The 23448-nt window shown below is 39.3% G+C and overlaps 1 protein-coding gene across 1 annotated transcript in view; it reads left to right on the top strand.

Annotated features, from left to right (window-relative positions):
• Kcnh5 (potassium voltage-gated channel subfamily H member 5) overlaps positions 1-22833 on the top strand; it is a 255124-nt gene extending 232291 nt beyond the window's left edge. Inside the window, exon 9 of the mRNA XM_059279702.1 lies at positions 21883-22833. Within this exon, the coding sequence (XP_059135685.1) occupies positions 21883-22833 (951 nt within the window). The remainder of the gene's footprint in view (positions 1-21882) is intronic.
• Positions 22834-23448: the final 615 nt, after the last annotated feature.

The following is a 23448-nucleotide window of genomic DNA, read 5'->3' as shown; positions in this document are numbered from 1 at the left end:
TGATTGTGTAAATTTATTTCTAGTCCAAGAGAATATGTATCTTATTTTGGTAAGGTAAAATAAATTATTGTAAGCTAGGTGGCCTAAAAAGAAAAAAATATTTTTCATAGTTCTGGAGGATGCGATGTCCAAGATTACGGTGCCTATATGTTGCTCCAGTGAGCATCTCTGTCTTTTTGTATCCTCACATGGTAAATAGCAGAGAGAGGAAGAAGGAGAGGGAGGGGGAGACAGGGAAAGAGAGGGAGAGAGAGAGGGAGAAGGAGAAGGAGAGGGAGAGAGGGAGAGAGGAGAGAGTAGAGAGGGAGAGAGGGAGAGAGGGAGAGAGGAGAGAGGAGAGAGGAGAGAGGAGAGAGGGAGAGAGGGAGAGAGGGAGAGAGGGAGAGAGGGAGAGAGGGAGAGAGGGAGAGAGGGAGAGAGGGAGGGAGAGAGAGAGGGAGAGAGGGAGGGAGGGAGAGAGAGAGAGAGAGAGAGAGAGAGAGGGAGAGAGAGAGAGAGTCCACACACCTCTTATTAGAAGGCACCAATCCTTCTATGGACTCCATCCACGGGCCTTTATTTCTTAAAGGTCCATCTTTAAATACCATCATCTTGGAGATTAGAAGCTTAACATATGAGCCCTGGAGGAACAGCAACATAGTCTCCAGCACCGCATAGCTAATCTTGCAAGACAAGCCTTTCAGACTGAGCCTTAGCAAGGAACAAATGGCTGAGTCTTCCTAGATAATTAAGGAGCATGGACCAGTCACTTCCTGTTCTTATGAAAAAATGCTCCACAGGAGCAACTTCAAAGAAGGAAAGACTATCTTGGCTCCTGGTTTCAGAGGTGACCGTGTAGAGTTGGTGGGACATGTTGTCCCTGGCCTCTGGTAAGGTGGTGCATTGCATTGGGAGGGTATGGTAGAGCACAGGTGCTTGTTTTATGGTACCCAGGAAGCAGGTTTTACTTGTTAGCTGATTTCCTCTTTCCTTAACTCCTTCTCAGACCCCAGCCCATAGGATAGTGCTGTCCACAATCAGGATGAGTGTTTCCTCTCAGAGTTAATTATCTCTGGAAACATCTTCAGGGGCATGTAGAGAAGTGTGCTTTAGTAATCTCCTAAATACCTCTCAACCCAATCATGTTGATGATCATGATCAACTACCATGGAAAACTAAATTAGAGACTTCCATGCAAAGTGTGGCCAAGTGTGGGGTTTCTATACATAAGGGCAAGTGAATGGCTGTGGTAGTTAATCTTCATTCTCAAACTCAAAGAAGATTGGTGAGGGTGGTAGTTTGAGTGTATTGGCCTCCATAAACTCATAAGGAGTGGCACTATTAGGAGGTGTGGCTTTGTTGGAGTAGGTATGGCCTTGTTAGAGGAAGTGTGCTACTGTGGAGGTGGGCTTTGAGGTCTCATATGTGCTCAAGCCACACCTAGTGTTTCAGACTACTTCCTATTGCCTTCAAGTCAAGATATAGCTCCTTCTCCAGCACCATGTCTCCCTGCATGCCACCATGTACCAGCATGATGATAATGAACTAAACCTCTGAAACTGTAAGCCACCCAATTAAGTGTTTTCCTTTATAAGAGTTGTCGCAGTCATGGTGTCTCTTCACAGCAATAGAAAAACCCTAAGACAGTGTGGCACACTCTTAGTGTGTCTGTGAAACTCTTTTCTTAGTGATTAACCAGGGAGGAAAGACCCATTCTGAATGTGGGCAGCACTCAGCAGCTTTGAGATAAATAGAAACACAAAGAGAAAAGAAGTGGATCAGGAGAGATAAGAGACAGAGAAGGAATCTATCAAGAAGGTTGAATGAATTAAGCCAACCAACAAGAACACTTTAAAGCTATAAAAATAAATACCTTGGTCCCTGTTCTTCCCCTGCTCTGTATCTTCTCTCAGTGGATCCTGTTGAAGACTTGCAACTAGAAACAAGGCAACACATAAGTTTATTGATGTACTCACACAGGCCAGCATCTCAGAGTACAGAGCAGAGAGAGAAGGCTGGGGAGTGTCCTGGGGAGGCAAATAGAATATACATATACTCAGCTGCACATTAAATTGAGTAGAGCAGGAAGAAAATATGGTAACAGTGGCTGGAAAAACTAAATGAAGGGATTGAGTTTTAAGTTCTATAGAATTTTTTTTCTCGTTTCTTAACCAAACTAGAAAAGTTGAGCTGAAAGCCAAGGTCAAAACTTGCTGTATGTAAGAATGATCGATTCTGAAAAGTCTTAGAGGTAACAGGTGGTTGGATGAGCCAAAGTCAGAGGCTTGGCTTTAAACAGAAGAAAGACATTTTGTTCCTCAAATGAAAAGAAGGAGAGAGGAGAAACACCTCTTTGTTTATCTACAGATAGTGAGGGTAACAGAGAGAACTGAGAGAGCTGATCTCTTTAGATTCGATTTTCCAGTGAACAAGGCTTGGCCGTTTGCAGATTGCAAGACAAAAGCAGTGGAGAGGACTTTGCAGAGAGGCATGATTAGGTGAAACAGCCACGAGAGAGAAGAAAGTGCTAATCCTGGCCATGGCAGAGATCCTGGGCTATCACATGTGTCCTCTGGGTTTTACTGATGTATTTTTTTCTTATTCGGTGTGTGTGAACGGCAGCCTGAGAGTGTAACTCAAGAAGACGAGTTCAAAGGATGATTCAGGATCAGAGTCTCAACAGGCTAATTCAATGGAAGGGAAGAATCATTGGAACATGAGGACATTGACCATCCCTTAAAACCTACGTTTATGTAGCCAAAAGCATTTGATTTTTCTATTTTTCTTTAGGCTGCTAGTTTTGAAGTATATTTCCAGTTGTTTTAAACCCAAGGAAGTGGCAACTTGCTTAGAAGTATTTTATAATGCTTAGGTAACAAAATCCCTACAAGCATTATAATTAATTCTCATGCTTTAGTGTAGCAAATTTCACCTGAATGTTAAAGCAGATGTCACAAAAGGCATGAGGGTACAGTTGTGATTCTGATTTTTATATAAAGTTACACTAAATTTATAGCTTTGTAATCCATGTGGAAACTTCCAACTCCTTTGTTGAATCCATGCAACTACCGGACAAATCAACGTGGAATTTAAAAAGGAAGAGAGTCAAATTGGGCTTTAGTGACATTTTTTTTTTATTTTTTTTGTTGTTGTTATTTTGTTTTTGTTTTTGTTTTTTGTTTTTTTGAGACAGGGTTTCTCTGTGTAGTTTTGGTGCCTGTCCTGGATCTCACTCTGTAGTCCAGGCTGGCCTCGAACTCACAGAGATCAGCCTGCCTCTGCCTCCCGTGTGCTGGGATTAAATGTGTGCGCCACCACCACCTGACTAGTGACATTTCTTTAGTTACCTTTATTTTTATTCAGATGATTAATGTTTTTGAAAAGTCAGCTCTTTTTGTCAAAAGTCTTCAAATTTCACTTTTCAGGAATAAATTCAATAGAAAGATGATGTTATCAAGAGTACCACACATGACTGCTACTTTGACCACCCCTTCCTTCCTTCCTTCCTTCCTTCCTTCCTTCCTTCCTTCCTTCCTTCCTTCCTTTCTTCCTTCCTTCCTTTCTCAATAGAGGCTCTTGCTGCAGCCCATGCTGACCTTGAACTCCAGCAGTCCTTCTGCCCCAGTCTCCGAAGTGCTAGGATTGTGGGCATGAGCCCACACACCATATTTAGTCTCCCAGCTTTGGCATCTTTATCTTTGCGTAGGAGATAAAATACTTTGACCAGTATGGACCTGTTTGTATCTATGCATAATGTTATCTAGTAGAAACGAAGATTTCCCGAGGCTGTATCACATCCTTAGATTCATTGAACAAATAGACACCCCCATGTTGCCGCTCATGATGAGATGTGGAAGGAGGTTTCTTGTTCCTTTGGATAGTAAAGCAAGATAAAATAATTTGGAGTGATTTCTTTACCGTTACAGTTACAGTAAATAGCAACAGAAGGAAGACAAAAGGAAGGAATGTTAGTCATGTAAATCGATCCCTGTGCTATTGATTGTAGTAAATTGATCCATGGTGGTCACTACTACTTGTAAAGTTATTGATTTCCCTCCCCTGGAAACATTTTCCCCATAAGCATCAAAGGAGATGGGGTAATCAGGTTTGCAGGCACAACTTGAAATTAAACAGCTGCATCTTAACAGCCACTTTATTTCATTTTAGTAAAATAAGGGCCAGAAAATAGTCCTTTATGTGTTTCTTGTCCTTGCATACCATCTAGTACCCTAAAATTATATTTTCACTTTAAAATACAGTAAATGCCCAGAATAACTATTGGGGTTTTTTTTGTAGCATGGAAAGAAAAGACATTTTCATGCAAAGAATTCTAGATTATAATTTTCTTTGACTTTAGTTCTATAAAAATTAGTAACAATAAAATGAAATCAAAGTGAAAGTTTATAGAAAACGCTGTATCTTTGTAAAGGAAATGATGTTTTTCAAAATCTATAAGCCCTCACTTTTAAGTGCCATGACACAATAAGGTGTTGACTACCGTGTATTTAACAATCCCAAGCAAGCCTCAGGCGAGCCATCTGAGCTTGAGATTCAGAGTCACAGACAGCATCCATCTTCAGCTTTGTGGTCCCCTGGCTGCTCTGGTCCTGTACTATCACGTGTGCCTAGTGTGGATGAGTAAGTGAGCTTCATGAGGTAGTGAGTGACGGCAGCTGAGTATGTAACTTCCCAAATGGGCAATAATGAAGTGGTCCTACAGGGCAATTTACTGGGTGTGGCCTGGACATGGTGCACATCACTTCCGTTCACAGTTCCTTCGCTACAGCTCGGTATTATGGTTGCTCATATCTCTAAGAGAAATGTCATCTAGCTTATTTCAAGGAAGAGGTGACAGTTCAGGCCATTAGAAATCTCTGGTGTGAGGGCTAGAGAGATGGCTCTTTGGTTAAAAGCATGTACTGGTCTTTCAGAGGACCTGAGTTCAGTTTGAGCACTCACATTGGACAGCTCACAACTGCCTGTCTGGATCTTATGACCTCTTTTGACCTCCATAGGCACTACATTTACATACACAAACTGTAACACACACCCCCATGCACATACTTACATAATTAAAAATAATAGTCTAACTCCTTTTCTTATATCTAGAGCTCAGAGGAGACAATAGCAAGTGTCATCTAGGAAATGATTCCATTTACAGTCCAGGAGTCTAGGCAGGTGCTCTCTTGTTTCTTGGGAAAGCCAGCAGTTTGTTTTGAGACTCAGTCTATTGGCTAACTGTATGGAGACACCAAAAAAAATGTACGTATGTGTATACATATGCATATATATATATATATATATATATATATATATATATATATATATAAATTCAGAGCTCTCTCTGTATGTATGTAGATAGTAGGTAGGTATGTGTTGGCTGTATGTTTCTCTAGCACTGAATCATGTCTGTTGTCTAGAAATAATTAATGATAGCACCCCTGGCTCTAAGATATGTTGACTTTAAAGGATCTTTTAGGAATATAAATGTATATTTTACGGAATAGACACATCAATGCAAAAATGTCATTCTTCAAGATGTTATTTCAAATGATAGAAGCCTGAGCACACTGACATTTAGAAACTGGAAGTGGAGGATGATCTGGATGAGGTGATGGAGGATGGTCACCGGATGGTGACTGGACTGTCAACCGGGAGCATGTGTGTTATGTGATGGGGAGTGCACTACAGAGTTTTGGGAAAAGACGAAATGGTGACTGCTCTCATGGAACTGAAAAGTTATTGACAAATTTTTAAAGTAAAATTACCTTCTTAGCTTAATTTTCTACTCTCACTTCCAAGAATGTTTGATGCCGAGAATAAAGAGCAACACAAGGCTCTTTACACACACCTTGTTGTTAGCTTTATGTACCTATCTGCTATCTGTGTCACTCTGCCCAAAGTTCTACACTGGTACTATCTTGCATCCTGCCCATGATTCAAGGCTCCTTCTCAAAGATTTGTAGTGCTTTTCCCATGTTCTCAGACCAGTTAATGTTAGTGGCTTCATACACTCCTCCCTCTCTCTATCCATTTTATTGATCTGACATCTCTACTATACCAGCCTTCCTTATCTGATGCGGTGGGTATGAGGAATACTAACAAATTTCAGGCACCCTTCCAAGTTCTTTAGGTACCACAATATACTATGCCTATCAATGACCCTATAAGGAAGTTATTCTTACCTTGCCATTGGCAATTGATGCACATGAAGCGCAGAAAGGAATTTGCCTAGAAAAGAGCTGATGAGCATGTGAAGGACAAGTTGAACCAGCCAGTACAAACCAGAACTTTCATTCTTAAAGAGCATTGCAGGTAGCCTCATCCTTATAGACAGGTGGAATATGCTGTTTAGGTGTTTTTATTTTAACTGTAAACCTTACAAATGCATGCTCCATTATTGATATTTTGAGTTGTTTATCTTATTAAAGATGAACCATAATAGAGCCTTGGATTTCTAGTTTTGGTGTCTTTAGAGTAGGAAAGTCCCAGGAAAATTTTATTCATATGACTATGTTCAGCTCAGCTGAGGGAGGTAGAGGCTTACAGCTTAGCCACCTGGAGATTATGGTGTGCCGGGGCACAGTCAATACATATTACAGAGGCTGGGAAGCTACGCTCAGACTATGGGAGTCAGTGACACAGACTCTGTGTGTTCCCCATGACGTGCATTCCTCTATTTAATACTTACATTTTGTGCTTAAATCCATTGTTCACACTCCTTTGCCCTTCACAGAACTACATATAGTATTCGTATTTTATTTATTTTGACCACTTGTGTTTCTTTCATTTATTATACTGATTTGTGTGTAAAGGAAACACATTGTAGTTTTATATTGTAGTACCTTGATGTCTAATTAAGGGAAGCATAGTTTCATATTAAATGGCTACTTATATAACTTTGAAAATTTTAAATGGTGATTTTTCCCTTGGACATATCTGTTGTGGTTAATAATTTATAACATTTTTAATAGATCCCGGATATAAGTCCTTTATTGAGTGCATGTTTGTGAATGTGTGTCTACACATATGTTCACTCAATGCACATAATGCAATGTATCTTTGTATCACATTGTACCTACTTAAATATATGTATATAATCTATCTACATATTGCATTTATCTCCATTCTTCTTTGCCTTTTGGTCCTCTTTGTAGTATCTTGCAGGGAACAAAAATATCTCATAAAATCTTACTGCAGATATATATATATATATATATATATATATATATATATATATATGTGTGTGTGTGTGTGTGTGTGTGTGTGTGTGTGTGTGTATATATAATGTTTTTTTGTTTTTTCCCCTTATGTGGCTACTTTTTTCTTGTGATATTTTAAAACTTTTTTATATACTAAAGTCAAGAAAGTGTTTTTATATTTTTCTTTTCATTTTTTTACCTACCACAGTTCTGTGATATATTGACACCTGCTGTGTATGTGGAAGGCAAAGGCTGAGATACAATATATTTGATAGAAATTCAGTTCAACTTATATCTATATAGAAAAGACTGTTTTCTCTCTAGCATGCACTAGTATTGCCGCCAATGTAAATCAGTGTCCAAGGCACATGGCTCTATTTCCAGCACTCTATTCTGGTAATTTGTTTAACTGTTGTGCCAACTCCACACTATATTTATTGCTATAGTTTTAATACTGAAATATGGGTGACATAAATTGTACAGTTTCTTATTCTTCATAAACACCAGTTGGACTATTGAGGCTTTTGCCATTTCCATGTAAATTGTAGACTTAAGTCATTAAATCTTACAAAATGATCTTATTAAGATTTAATTTTAATTGTTGTAAACCCAGGAGTCAATTAGGGAAAAGCTTTTTTTCTTAACAATAGTCAATCTTCCAAACCATATATATGTATACACTTGCATTTGTTTAAGGCATTTACTTTTATGTTTTCTGTGGATAGAATGTACCTGGGGTTCAGATGGCTCTGAAAAATATGAGTTTCCATTCTTTCTCATTCTCATATCCTATGATCCTGTACTAAAACCACTCAGTTCTCATTCAAAGATACCCTTCACACAGAGCCAAAATTCTCTGAAGAGTCACTTGGGGTAATATAGTCTGTTCTTACTAAGAAAACAGGACAGATGCTCTTCTCAAGTTTCTATAGATTATGCTAGTAAGGAACTATTCTTCTCATACCAATGTATGAAATATGGGGTTCTTTCAACTTAGGGAAACCTAAATCACTAAAGATAAAAGAAATGCAATAGAAGGGTGTTTATTTTTTTATTTTTATTTTTTAAATACTCTTCTTTTGCTCTTTACTCTTTTGGCTCTTTTGGGGGCCTGCCACCCATCTCCCATTCTTTCTTAGCCTTAGCTTAGCTCATTTCTTGTCAGCTTTTCTTTTTCTTTTTTGTTTTTGTTTTTGTTTTTGTTTTTCGAGACAGGGTTTCTCTGTGTAGCTTTGCGCCTCTCCTGGAACTCACTGGGTAGCCCAGGCTGGCCTTGAACTCACAGAGATCCGCCTGGCTCTGCCTCCCGAGTGCTGGGATTAAAGGCGTGCGCCACCACCGCCCGGCTCAGCTTTTCTTAACTTAAATTATTCCAGCTACTTTTTGCCTCTGGGCCTTTTCCTTTGCTTACTTCTGTATATCTTACTTTTACTTTTCCTCCATGGCTGATTGGGATGCTGGCCCCTAGCATCCTCCTCCTTGTCTTGATCCTAGATCTCCTCTCTTCCCAGATTTTTTCTATTTTTTTCTCTTTGCTTGCCAGTCCCACGTATCCTTTCTCCTTCCTGCTATTGGCCATTCAGCTCTTTATTAGACTAATCAGGTGTTTAGACAGGCACAGTAACACAGCTCCGCAAATACAACATAAACAAATGCAACACATCTTCGCATCATTAAAATAAATGTTCCATAGCATAAGCAAATGTAACACATCTTAAAATAATATTCTACAAGAACTGTATAATGATTCTTCTCAAACAGAATAATTATTAGCCACATATTTTAAGGGACATATTATATTTGATACCAATGGCATAAACAGAAGTTGCTAGTAAAATTAGCACATATTTTAACATTAATGCTCATGTGTAAAATTTCACAATTCATGCCACAGTAACACAATGTGTTCTCCTTAACCAGAATTCCCATAGACAGCCACTCAGATATCACTTGTCATGCCTCTGCTGACTTTGCTGTGGGTATATATGTGCAGGCATGTTGATAGCATCTCTCAATCACTGAAACCGACTCTCCTTTTAAAATTGTAGATTCTAGCTTCTGGCGATTGTAACACCAAAGATACAGTCAGTAGAGTGTTTGTCTTCTTTGACTAGACTCACTAATCACTGTTCAACTCTGTGGGGACAAAGTTATTAGCCAGTGCTTGACTCTAGACACTGCTATTCAATTACTGGCCAGCAACATTTAGAAGCACACGCCTTGGTAATTAGCAGCAAATTTTCATCTTCTCCCCGCACAGCATGTGAGCAGTTGGCTCTAGCAGACGCAGAATCAAAACATAAATAAAAGGAGCACTTATTTATCCTAGATCTATAATTGTTACTGAGGGTCACAGAAATCTCAGCAGTTGGTACATGGAAATTTTGACACCTAGAAAAATAGGGCAAACATGTTATTTCTAGCAAAAAAATTATGTGAAAAATAACTTCAAGAGCATAATGTAGATTGTGTCCTTTTTAAAGAGTCAAACACTGGCTGCCTGTATTATCCATTTAAAAATAGCTACTGCTAAAAAGATAAGCCCCATCACTTTACTATTATTATTGTGAAATAAACAGACTAGCATCTAGAGAGATCATGGAACTTGTATCTGAGGTCACAGTTGGAGCCCTGGCCAGCCTGGTACTCTAGCCTCCATTGGCCCAAACACCAAGTCTCCTGCAGAATGGGATTTCAAATTGGAAGTGACACTAATTGCTAATATTGTTTCTAGTGGTATTCTACTAAATTCAATCAAGGTGGAAATGGTCCAAATAGGTAAGGCAATGTCACTTGCATGGGCAGTTATGTTCCTATGGAAAAAAATTTGAAATATAGGTATTGAACAAAGACCATGAAGCTAGAATTCGATAATTTTAGATAAAAAATATTTGAAGATAACATTCTCAGCTTTGAACTTTGGTGAATATATATTTATGGCTTTCATTAAAATGAATATAAATAGACAAGATCTAGTTTGCATTACATAGCCACACATCATGGTAAACTACCTTTTTTTGTTTGTTTAGTTTAGTTTAGTAAGGCCTTTAAATCCATCTGGTACTTAAAAGGATAAAAGGAACATAATAGACCCCACACAGGTAGACAGAGTTGAGGCTGGTACCCAATGTAGTTTAGATCCAGTGTGCTCCTCAGAGGTTCCTGTGCCACAGTGGGGTATACCTGAAATGAGCTTTAGGGCTAAGGCCAGTGGGTAATAATGAAGTGATTGGGTCAGCACAGCCAGAAGAGATTGAAACAAGCCCTGTAGGACTGTGAGCCTAGCACCTTCCCTGAACCTCCCTTTCACATGGAGCCCACCACTGTGATGCTGTCTGCTGTGAGGCCCTTCCCCTGAGGTGTGCATCATTCTCTTCAACCCCTGGAGCAGTGGGCTGAGTGAACTCTATAAACTATCTAACTTCGTGTATTTTGTAGCCGAATGAGGTGATCTAATATGCTCTTGATCTCTAACTATCAAAGAGACCTTTATTTGGTAAAACCTCACTTGACAAAAGAACTTAAAAATCCACAGATTGTACATACCCTAATGGAAAGTAGATGATGGACATGGAGACAGGAGACAGTTTCACCTTTAAGTTTCAGATCTCTAACTCCACAAAACTAAGAAACACCAAAACACCTAGCCACCTTTTTAAATGTAATTTTGATTCCACCTGTAAAATATTAAAATTGTATTTTAATGTAGTGATGTCATCCAAACTACATGTGCATTTCTAAGTCTTTTCTCTCTAAGTCTGAATCTATGTGATACTAAAGGAAAATTGTGCTATTCTGTGTTAAAGCAAATGTAGAAACAACTAAAATTTAAATAAATGTCCCAGAGTTATGTTCATAAGCAGAAGCTAAAGAAAATTTCTTCTACTATGAAAAAAATTCACCAGGGCTGGAGAGGTGGCTCAGAGGTTAAAAGCACTGACTACTCTTCTAGAGGTCCTGAGTTCAATTCCCAGCAACCACATGGTGGCTCACAACCATCTGTAATGAGATCTGGTGCCCTCTTCTGGCATACAGTCATACATGCTGTATACATAATAAATAAATCATAAAAAAAAGAAAAGAAAAAAATTCACATAAAATTACTGTAAATATTCCACCTCAGTAATTGCACACCTGAGGCAGACATTTTCTTCCAAGACAAAAGTTAAAACCACATGTTAGGTCTGTTCCCACTGACAAATGTATAACATCAAATAAGACCCTGTAGGGTAATATATTCCAAGTGTACTATAAACTACAAAACAAGATGTTTTTTTGATTGTTTGTTTTAGACAAGGACTAACTACCTAGCTCTTGCTCTCCTGGAACTCACTTTGTAGATCAGGCTGACCTTGAACTCACAGAGATCTGTTTGCGTCGTCTCCTGAGTGCTAGGATTAAAGGTGTATGCCACTATGCCTGGCTCAAAATAAAATTTTAGACACATATACACATACTCAACACATATCACATGCATATCACACACACACACACACACACACACACACCATATACAATACATACCACACACACGCCACATACACGCACATCACACACATACATATACACCACATACACCATACACACCACACACAACACATACACATACCACATATATACACATCTCACACACACACACATATCCACCACACACACACACACACACACACACACACCACATCACACCACACATACCACCACCACCACACACGCATATATCCCCTACACACACACACACATACACACACACACACACACACACGCACACACACATACACACACACACACACACATACACACACACACACATACACACACACACACACACACACACACCACATCACACCATACATACCACCACCACCACACACGCATATATCCCCTACACACACACACACATACACACACACACACACACACACACACACACACACGCACACACACACACACACATTATCATAGAACAGCAGGACAAACACTGGTGCTGCTTTGGGAAATGGGTTTCCTCTTGACTATTTACTAACAGGGTGAGTATAGGCCACTCGTATCATTCCCCTTAGCCTCATATGTTAAATGGGAACAACTATGAATGGAAATAATTGCAAACGAAGTGCAGAGTTGCAAGACAAAAGTGGAGGGACAGGCTGGACTCTTTTGTCAAGTGCATCACGACAGCCAACGCCCAATCATATTGTCTGCATCTGTACCCGAGTCTACATTCACATGAATACGGCTTCTAGTGAATGTGGTCATAGAAGTCATTCAGTTTCATTCACTGTTTTTTCTTTAATATTTACTTTTATTGAGAGAGAGAGAGGGGAGAGAGGGAGGGAGGGAGGGAAGGAGAGAGGGAGAGAGAGAGAGAAAGAGAGAGAGAGAAAGAGAGAGAGAGAGAGAGAGAGAGAGAGAGAGAGAGAGAGAGAGAGAGAGAGAGAGAGAGAGAAAATATGCCACTTGTATGCAGGTACCCGAAAAGGCCAGAAGAAGCCATCAGATTTCCTGGAGTTACAGGTGGTTGTGGTGGTGGTTGTGAGTGGCCTGGTGTGGATGCTAGGAAATGAACTTGGGTCTTTTGGAAGTGTAGCAAGCACCCTTAGCCACTGAACCATCTCCCAAGTCCCAAATTCCTTCGTTTTTTAACTGCCTTCCCTCCAAGCCAATACAAACATTTAACTGAAGAAGTGTCGAGTTTCAGTAGCCTAACTTCTATGTCCATTGGCCTGGCTCAGAAAGCCTACCTTGTTACTAGCCGTGTGAAATTGGGGAGGATTTTAAGATCTTCCTCAGGCTCAGTTTTCCCTTCTTGAACATGGATTCATGTGATCATTAATGCAGCAATAATCCCTGTAAATTACCAAGTACAATTTCCTAAATATTGGTGTTTAATGTTCCCAGAAATAAAAATATGTGGTTGTTATCTATTGTGGCTGGAATGATTATCTCCAGTACAATGTGGTCCAATGATTCATTTATGGAACTCGGCAAGTACTGGGAGTTATAATCTTCCTTTCTCGGCAAAACACAATGATGATATTTTCCTTTATTGGACTTAAAAAAAAAAACATTGAACTTGAGTAAGCTAAAATTTTCATGCTAAATTCTTAAAAATAAAATGATGTTACTCTTTCGAATATTCTTCAGAGCAATGCTCTTAGGAACTAGCTAAAACTGATACCAATAGTGGACCCTGTCACCATTTATTCTAAAATAAAATACATATCATCAGGGTTGGAAAGATGGCTCAGTGGTTAAGAGCACAAACCACTCTTTCAAAGAGGACTTGGCACTTTGCATAAGTCCCCAACACTTATGTTAGGTACCTTAACACCTGATGTCAACACCAGCTCCAGGGGCTCTGACACCCTCTTTAGGGCACACATAGACTCATGGTTAAAAATAAAATAAATCTTGGAAAAGAAACTTCACAAAAATACATGTAAGACTAGAAATGATACAGCCATTAAAGTGGTCAGCCTTAAATATACAATCATGACGCTAAATGAACTCAGCAGTTTGTGTGTGCATACACACACAGATCTACATGTGTATAACATTAATAAAGAAGAGGGCGTGCATTTGAGATGGAGTGATGGGGACAAAGGCAGCTGAAGGGGGGGGAAGAGAGTGAAAACGATGTGAACACACTCTACGTACAGAAAATTCTCAAAAATTAAAGTCTTAAAAGGAAATTAGTATGTGAGACTTGGAAAGAAGGAGCCAGTCCAGTGACAGATCACTGGGTGACGCTGCTCTCAGTGATGGCCTCCCACCAAGTGACTTTATTGGAAGAGACTGAAACACAATGGCAGTAGTTTGTGTGGCTTGAGGTTGGCTGTGTTTAACACAGGTTAGAAAAAAGAAAGCGGGGGTCATAGAAAATAGTTGGCCAACTTCTTCCCCCCTGCTCATACATTCATATATTCATATATACGTATGTATATGTATATATATACATACATATATAATATATATTCCTAAATATAGCCTGTCAGTCTATAAAATGTTACTTGTTTGCATATTTTCAGGGCTGACCATTTGGCACTGGACAACAACTGGTGTGCTTTTCTCTGGGGAAGACCACCTCTCCTGCTCCCAGCTCTCCTCAGTTCCATGTAGTTCTTTGCATACGGTTGAAGCTTTGTGAGCTCTTCCTCATCCACTTTCTCATGTCCAATGATTCTAGGCAGGTACAGAAAAAGAAAATAGAATAGCGTAGCATAGGACTAAAAAGAAGATTGAAAAGCTGTTGTGCACAAAATTTTATTAGAACTTTTTATGCAAAGAACAAGTTCCAAATGTGACTTAACACTTTACTCTGATTTCTAGTTGCTTTCATAGTATGGGTGTGTGGGGGCGGAGGTAAGAAAGAAGGGGAAAGAGAAAGAAGGGAGAATGGGAGAGAATGAGAGAGGGAGAGGGGAGGAGGGGCAGAGAAAGAGAGAAGACATTTTCTTCCTACCAACTACTTCCTCATTTACAGTGGGCAGCACCTACACATTACCAAAATGAAAGCATTTCCCTTCCTCTCTTCCTCTTTTCCTTTCCTTCCTTTTCTTCTCTGCCAACTTTTCTTCCTTCGTTTTACTTTATACTTTAATTAATTAATTTATGAATTCCTCAAATTTCATTTGGAAACATAAAGGGTCACCTACATCATAGTATCATTTTGCTCTTGTTCAGCTTGGAGGGTACAGTCAAGCTGCCGTATCTGCAAAGGTCCTGGTATGTCATCATTACCATCAACACATCTAAATGTACAGGCAACTACAAGGACAGCATCATGTGATTTATTAAGAGCTCAAAGCCTCTAATCTGCCCAGGATAGTGTTTAATAAATATTTCTTTGTATTTGCTCAGGTTGAAATGGTCTGGAAGAGCTAGAATTAGAATGAGTGACTAAGTGTATGGAAAATGGTATGATCCAGAGTCAAAGCAGCTGGATCCTGGGAGAGTCAGTAGAACCATAGCTCCTCACTGTTTGATTGCAGAGAGCTGTAAATTCCCAGTCAGTTCTTTGGACTCACGGATCTGGAAAGTGATGGCCCATTTGAGAAAAAAAAAACACCTCTATCTCTCTACAAATCACATAATGCTAAACCCATGTCATTAAACAAATGATTCCTCTCCACTGCTTCTATTGGATTTCAAAGTTCAGTACACATTCAAATTATTCAATTTTGATATCACTTTTATGATCAAATGTCCTACTTTTGAAATGGAAAGCTCAGTTGGCCATGTTCCCTGTTAAGTTTAAGAAGCTTTTATCATTTAAATAAATTAAACCTTCCAGCAGGTTCTTCAGAACACAATGAAGCCCAGGGCAGAAAGCTTAAAGGAAATAAACCTCTTTGCTGATACAGCGCAGGCTATTATGCATGCTACCGATAATGTGTAGCAAGAAGTGAGTGTAGCCTGATGCCCAAGTTTCTGTTTATAATTTTAGCTTTAATTTTTACGGTGTTCAGTAGCGATTTGATTTACTGTGGACAAAAGATGGCCCTAGAGTACATCAAGTACAAGGTTATTAATACTGAGGGGAAATTAAAAACTGATTCATTTTAATACTATATTAGTAATCATAGATTTACATTTTTCTTTGTTATCTGAAAAATAATGATCTTTTTGTAGGTCATTATAATGCTGGTTTTCTGGAGTAAACAGTATTATTTCAGTGCAATACTGTAAAATTAATCTATACGGTTTATATCAAATTATTGTGATACTCATTCCTTTCTGTAAATACATGCCCATAAAAGATTTGAAAGCATCATAAGGAATCTTATTGTTTGCAGGTTTTCTCTGTGGCCAAAATGTAGCATTCAGAATTACTTTATCTAAACAATACACATATAAAAGGTTTTACTAAATAAAATCTACCAGTCTTTCTATTGTGTTATTTACTTGAAACATTTCATTACTTGATAAAAATGTCAAGATAAATATTTCCATTAAAGGAAGCATTCAATAGAGTTAATTAAAGAATGCTGCAATGGTTGCATAGAATAATTACCACAGAAATGTAAGCTCATAAAGTTATCTTCAAAACTATGAGAACTTAGAGGGAAGGTTTGTAATATGCAGTGTTTTCAAAATGCAGGGGGTTACCTAGTTAGGCATTGCTGATATTTTATTTTCTTATTTCTCAGATAATGCATTAATTTTTGGCATAAGACAAAACAATACAACAAATTGTTCTTTGCATTAAGACATGAATCAACTTATGGTAGAGCCCAGTGGATGAGCTGTTAGACCTCATAAACTTAAATTCATTTTTTTCTTTTTATGGACAGCTTTAAATTTCTGTGTTTATATTCTCTTACCTTTTATGAAGAAAATAGAGTATTATCATAAGCTAGAAATTAAGTTCATGATAGATATCCCTATAATGTTCTGAATAAAGAACCTTCAAAAATGGATTTGTGCATCAGTTTTGAACTGACTCTGCATAGCATGCCTTTGTTAAGTACCAACTTGTGGGCCAGATGTTAAGGATAATACAGCAGTAACTTCAACTGAGGAGATAGTAGTAGATATAGTTATCAATAATAAAATGCCCAGACTTTATAGGTACAGCTATCCTATTGTGTCTGAAGACCCTATCTCACTGAGGACATCTTGGTCCCCTGGCTCTAACAATTTTTCTTTTTTTCTCTGCGGTTCTCTGAACCGTGGGACAGGGATTGTGTTGTTGATGTATCAAGTGGGGTTGAGCACCCCAAGGTCAGTTGTTCTCTGCATTTTGCTACATTGGTTTCTGTATGTTGCAAAAACAAGCTTCTTTGATGAGGTGTTAGAGCTACACTTATCTGAAGTCTCCTAAGGCTGCACTCCCAGAAGGAGAACTATAGGTAATTAATAGCTGCTGTGAGAGGGAGTTTCAGTATTCTTCAGGAACAAGCTCCTTGATAGGTATCAATTTCAAGTGGTCAGTACTAAACACGTATACACTAGTGAGCAACACTAAATGGACTCAGCAGGGTGTGTGAGTGTGTGTGTGTGTGTGTGTGTGTGTGTAATAATAAAGAAGAAGAGGTGATAAATTTGAGAGAGGCAGGAGTGGACACAAGAGGAGTTGGAGTAGGGTAGAAATGAAAGAAACACAGTACTCACATAAAAAATTCTTGAAACAAATAAAAATTAAAATTGCAAAACCAGGTATCATTGACTGTTTAGAGTATGGAAGATAATAACAAGAAAGGACTCATTATTTGTAATACAACCCTATTTCCAATGTATTTTCTAAGTATATGAGGTTGTTTGGATAAAATTTAGTTTTTGAGAGGCTAGAGAGATGGCTCAGTATTTAAGAGCACTTCTTGTTCTTGCAGAGGATCTGAGTTTGGTTTCTAGCATCCATGTGAGACATCTCACGGTTGCCTATAACTCCAGCTCTATGGTTTCTGACACCCTTTTCTGGACTCTGCAGGCACCTGCACTCACACACGTGCATGCTCATACATGGGTTCTCCTATATACATGGCTTTAAATAAATGAATATATTTTTAAAGGACAGTCATTGTAGCAGGCCCTGTTACAGAGATATATTAGTTAACAAAACAGACAAAAAATCCCATTCTCCTAAACAAAGGAATCTGGATGTGCGAGGGATAAAAGATGGTGTCAGAGTCCAGGGAAAATCACATTCTTTGATCTTGCTTTCCCCTGTTTTACATAAAGGTAATGCATTTGATATGTGTGTAAGGAAGAGAAACACAAGGCAGCCTTGACAGTAACTCAAGGGTACAAAGGCAGCATGGATTTTGTTGGAGGGTAGAGTGTAGCAAGCTTACTGGCTTTGCCTTTGCGAATCAGGAGAGTCTGCAAGTCCTCTCATTGAGCGGTTATAAAAGTCTGTCATAGAGATCTCTGCAGCCATTAGTCAAGGCTGCCACTGATCCAGCAAGCATAGAGTTTCAATCTCACTCTTTTAAGAGTCTTCTGTGAAGGGTACTTTTTGGGTGTGGAAATGCCTGCATCTTTTCATCCTCTACCCGCTCAATTATGCAAGGGTCCCTCATGGTCCAGGGGACAGCACTCAATTGTCCTGAGTTGTGACAGCAGGTTAGGATTATATAATGGTTAGGATTATATGAAGTTCAAGTCCTTAGCTTTGAATCCTAGCCACTTGCTAGCTGTGTGGCTGAAGACAAACAATTTAAATTCTCTGCACTTCTTCCATTTGCTCTTCTGTTCATGAGACTAATAGGACCTGTCTCACACAGTATGGATGACAGTCTAATGGGGAGATGCAATTGTGTGAGGGACTATGTTGCTATAGGTAAACTTTTTAATAACCTTTACATTGAATTGATATTTTGTTCCATAGTAAATTACTTATAATTCAGTAAACTCCATCAAATCAAATACTTTAAAAAATTATGTTCTGGCTTGAAATACATAGGTATGTTAGGCAGTTGATCAAATGTGAGGGCCTTGCTAGTATCTAGGTTTTAGTATAAAATGTATGCTTTGGGTGTGGAATCTTATAACCCTCTTCTTCCAGCCTGCTTTCACTGGGCTCAAGACTGAGCTGGTATGGGACAAAGGTGGCGTAACCAACTTTAGTACCTCAGGCTTGTGTTTGAGGTCTGGAAAGCTTGTGGTCACTACTCAGGGTACTGGCTATGCTTGGTTGCTCATTTCCCCTACGTGTGGAATGCTTGTTTAAGTGTCTGAACATCCACAGAGGGCAATATCTCTTCCTACCTCAAGCACTGCTTTCCCAGTATCTGGCTTCTGAAGGGCTGAAGTCACAAGTCCCGAGCCCATGTGGATCCTCATCAGTGCTCATCTAGCCCTACAACGGGAGTAAGGGATGAGGAGCAAAGAGTGGAGCTTTCAGTCTCCGCAGGAGACATGCTGTTCTTTTCTTTTTTTCAACATACATTGCTGCCTTGAGAGGGGATGTCGGTCCTGCTACTCCATCAAATCCAGATGAAAAGTCAGCACCCGTCTTGATGTTCAGTTTCCCCCAAACATGGGAAGCTAGGTGTATCTACTGCCTTGCGGCCTCACCCTCTGCAGCAGGGAGATAAAGGAACAGTAGTGATGTGCAGTGCAGAATTCTGCCACCCAACACCCCAAACTCTAGTTCTCCCTCTTTCCAAATTCCTGTTACTTTCTTGGTGGCAACATATGCTAATCCAGTTCTGCTTCATTTGTCTCCTGATGCACCCGGGCCGTCTGGCCCTCTGCCAGGCCTCCCTTTGTGCTAGGTATTTTGGTATTTGGAGCCTTTGTTCTTATTAATATTAGCAATCTGAATACCTCTGTCTATTTGTTTCAGGGGGTAACTGTGAGCAGCTTTTGGTTCAGAAAAAGCTAGAAAACCCTTTTTTATTGATATTTTTCATAGGTATATTACAATCCTAAATCACTCAACATCCTGAACTTGGTAAGCACACAATAATTGTGTGCATCGTTAGCTATTGTAGTGAAAAATCTTTTAAAAAAATTGTTCCTGAGTTCAGATGCCCATAATTCTCAATCACCAGAGAAACCAAGCGTTTCCATATGGATTTTATAAGCTGTGAGATATGTGGAGATATGATATGGATGACAGTAGTCTGATCTATTGCACAATAGAGGGACACCAAGTGGAGTCACAAAAATATAAGACCCTGTGTTAAATAAAATTTCATGTGAATTCAGATACTTCTCAACATGCCCAATAATGTATGCTTGTTTAGTATGACCCACACATTGTGCGGTTGTCCTGTGTCACGTCTGTTCCTGTGTGTCAAGTACTTGCTCTTCTCTGCTGGGATTTGAAATGAATTCCCTTTCCCATAATGTCAAGGATCACATCAAGGCTTTATCTGCTCTGGGCTAAGTAATTGCCTATTTAAAAGAGTGACTTGGGGTTAGTTAGATTGGGATGTGGAGAGTCATTTATACCGGGCTCCTTCTGTCAGCTCATGGGACCAACACAAATAGTATCTGAGTTTTCCACATTGGTGTCTGTCTGATCCCAAAGGGTGTTAATGCCCTGAAGGCTTAGTGCATGTTCTGTTTCTGTACGAAGGATAAGAAGTGCATCAAACCTCAGGAAGATTTCTAATTAAACTGCTGTAGCTTTGATGTCAGACTTTGCGATTAGTGTTACATCTGTTAAAAAAAAAAAAAAAAGGCCCAATTTCATGTGCCACCAGAGAGGAGAACATATGGTAGTCTTTCCATGTAATTATTGAATTTATAGTATTTATTTATTTTAAGTTACAAGTTACTACCACTTGGTAGGTTGGCTTTAGTACGCCAATCTCATTCTAGAAAATGTGGTGTGGCGTAGAAGGATGATTACTGCCTGCTTGACTTTAGACTTCTCTGTTGGCATCAGTCATCATTAATATTTCTTTCTGTTGTACAATCTGTGACTATGTGTTACTCCTGGGATCTCATGAACCTTTAAAAGGTGATAAAATTTTTTACAAGTTAGAGGTCTTTTGAGTTCAAGGGGAGAGAACCAACATATTTTGAGGGTCTATTATGGGTTGGGACCACATGCTCCACACGTGTTGTTACTCTAGACAACAACATGGGCTGATGAAAGAGAGAAGTAATTTTGTTTGGGTTGTAAAATTGTTTGATTCTGAAAGTGCTACATGTGGCGAAACTCTTCTTAATTTTCCTCACAGATTTCATGTGCAGTTACTTTGTTTTTCAGGAATCTGAGGGAAAAAAACTCAATAAGTTAAATTCTAACTGAAAATATACTGGATAATATCTCATGTAGCCAATAATTTTTAATTACCTTTCATGGTGTCACCCCAATTTCCTCTCAACATTTTCAGGAGATTTTAATAGTATATTTATTTGCTGAGGGATGCCCACCTAACATCACACATACTATATATTGAATTTCATGTGTAAAGTATCAAGTGTCTTAAGATTTGAAATTCCATCTCCATCAAAAGTGTCACATGAGCAAAAAATATTCTTATGTTTGAATATTTTAGAGGTAGAAGTTCAAGTGTTTCTGAGGTGGTCTACTTACCAGCAACTTTAAGGATGTTGCTTCTTAGACATTTTTCCTCACAGATTCTTGTTCTTCGTTTGTGGGCACATAAGTAAATATGTTCACTCTCCACCCCTGCTGTGCACCCTGGTCATCTCACTGGAGAACTTGGTACCTTTTCAGTACTCACAAAGCCTGCAACTCCTGCTCTTATCCATAAACAGAGGATACCATTAAAAATGGTTTTGAAACATACTCAGAAAGGGAGAAACCATACCAAAATGAGGACGTGTTCCAGGGAAGTTTAAGGAATATATATTTGTATATAAACAAATGCACATGTACTAGTATATATTTGTGCATATCCTTTTAAAGGGGGCCATGAAGTACTTTGACAGTGTTGTGTCAACCGCTTTCACCCTGTAGTGTATAAGAGAGCAGTCAGTGTCCCTGTGTTAAATTTTGGGTATATTGAATTGTTATGTGGTATCTAAATAACTTCATAACTTCTCCCTTAGGAAAAGGGTGTATAGTGTGTGCAGATGTTTTCTGTGTGTGATGTGTGCAGATGTTTTCTATGTGTGGTGTGTATAGATGTTTTCTGCGTGTGGTATGTGCAGATGTTTTCTGTGTGTGGTGTGTGCAGATGTTTTCTGCATAAAGCAAAGCACACTCAGCACAGTATTACTCGAGTATAAAGTCATCTGCTTCTGTAACCATGGTTTAATCATCTCCCCCATTCTCCAGATCATCTTCCGTAAAATTAGTGATGTGAAGAAAGAAGAGGAAGAGCGGCTACGGCAGAAGAATGAGGTGACTCTCAGCATCCCTGTGGACCACCCAGTTCGGAAGCTCTTCCAGAAGTTCAAGCAGCAGAAGGAACTGAGGAACCAGGGCTCAGTGCAGAGTGACCCTGAGAGGAGCCAGCTTCAGGTGGAGAGCCGCCCTCTGCAGAATGGCGCCTCCATCACAGGTACCAGTGTGGTCACCGTGTCCCAGATTACCCCCATCCAGACGTCTCTGGCCTACGTGAAAACCAGCGAATCCCTTAAGCAGAACAACCGTGACGCCATGGAACTGAAGCCCAACGGCGGTGGTGCTGAACAAAAATGTCTCAAAGTCAACAGCCCCATCAGAATGAAGAACGGAAACGGGAAAGGGTGGCTGAGATTGAAGAACAACATGGGGACCCACGAGGAGAAAAAGGAAGACTGGAATAATGTCACCAAAGCTGAGTCGATGGGGCTGTTGTCAGAGGACCCCAAAGGCAGTGATTCAGAGAACAGTGTGACCAAGAACCCATTAAGGAAAACAGACTCTTGTGACAGTGGGATTACAAAAAGTGACCTTCGTTTGGATAAAGCTGGTGAGGCCCGAAGTCCTCTAGAACACAGTCCTATCCAGGCTGATGCCAAGCATCCTTTTTACCCCATCCCTGAGCAGGCCTTACAAACCACACTGCAGGAAGTAAAACACGAACTCAAAGAGGACATCCAGCTGCTGAGCTGCAGAATGACTGCCCTGGAAAAGCAGGTGGCAGAAATTTTAAAACTACTCTCAGAGAAAAGTATACCCCAGACCTCCTCTCCAAAACCCCAAATGCCACTCCAAGTACCTCCCCAAATACCATGTCAGGATATTTTTAGTGTCTCAAGGCCTGAGTCACCTGAATCTGACAAAGATGAAATCAACTTTTAATATATAAATATATATACATATATATTTGTCAATATATTTAAAATGGTATATACATCTATATACAAATGTGTGTATATATAGTATATACATATATATATATATTTTCACTTGCTTTCAATATGATGAACACAATATGGATTTTGATATGTACATACTGCATGTCCAGCTGGATTCTGGCCTGCCAAAGATGATTATTCAAAACATAGATATTGCTTGTATATTATGCAGTTGACTGCATGCACACTTTACATTTATTTATAATCTCTATTCTGTAATAAAAAAAGTATGAATTTTATTAACTAAGGCAATGTAATCTTTGAAGAATCAGGGTCCAACCTGCCAATGTTGCCATGACAAACTTGATCTCAGGCTGAGTATATCGAGCTGTCATTTCTTCACTATTCTGTTTAGTTAAAGTTATAGATTAATGTCAAGGGAAGAGTGCAGCTTCTGAAGCTGTCAGACCATTTTACGATCTCATGCCATAGGGTACTTTTCTGTAACTTAGTGTTAGGTTCTTTTTCCCTACAAGCAATGTTTGCTCCATTGAAATGACTGTGTCGTTGCCTACAACTGATGCCAGTGTCGGATACCGAGAACTTATTGCTTTGGGTT

This window comes from Peromyscus eremicus, chromosome 14, assembly GCF_949786415.1.
Source record: "Peromyscus eremicus chromosome 14, PerEre_H2_v1, whole genome shotgun sequence".
Classification (NCBI taxonomy): domain Eukaryota; kingdom Metazoa; phylum Chordata; class Mammalia; order Rodentia; family Cricetidae; genus Peromyscus; species Peromyscus eremicus.
The sequence above is the reverse complement of the archived record's forward strand: the minus strand, read 5'-3'. Positions and strand labels throughout refer to the sequence as shown.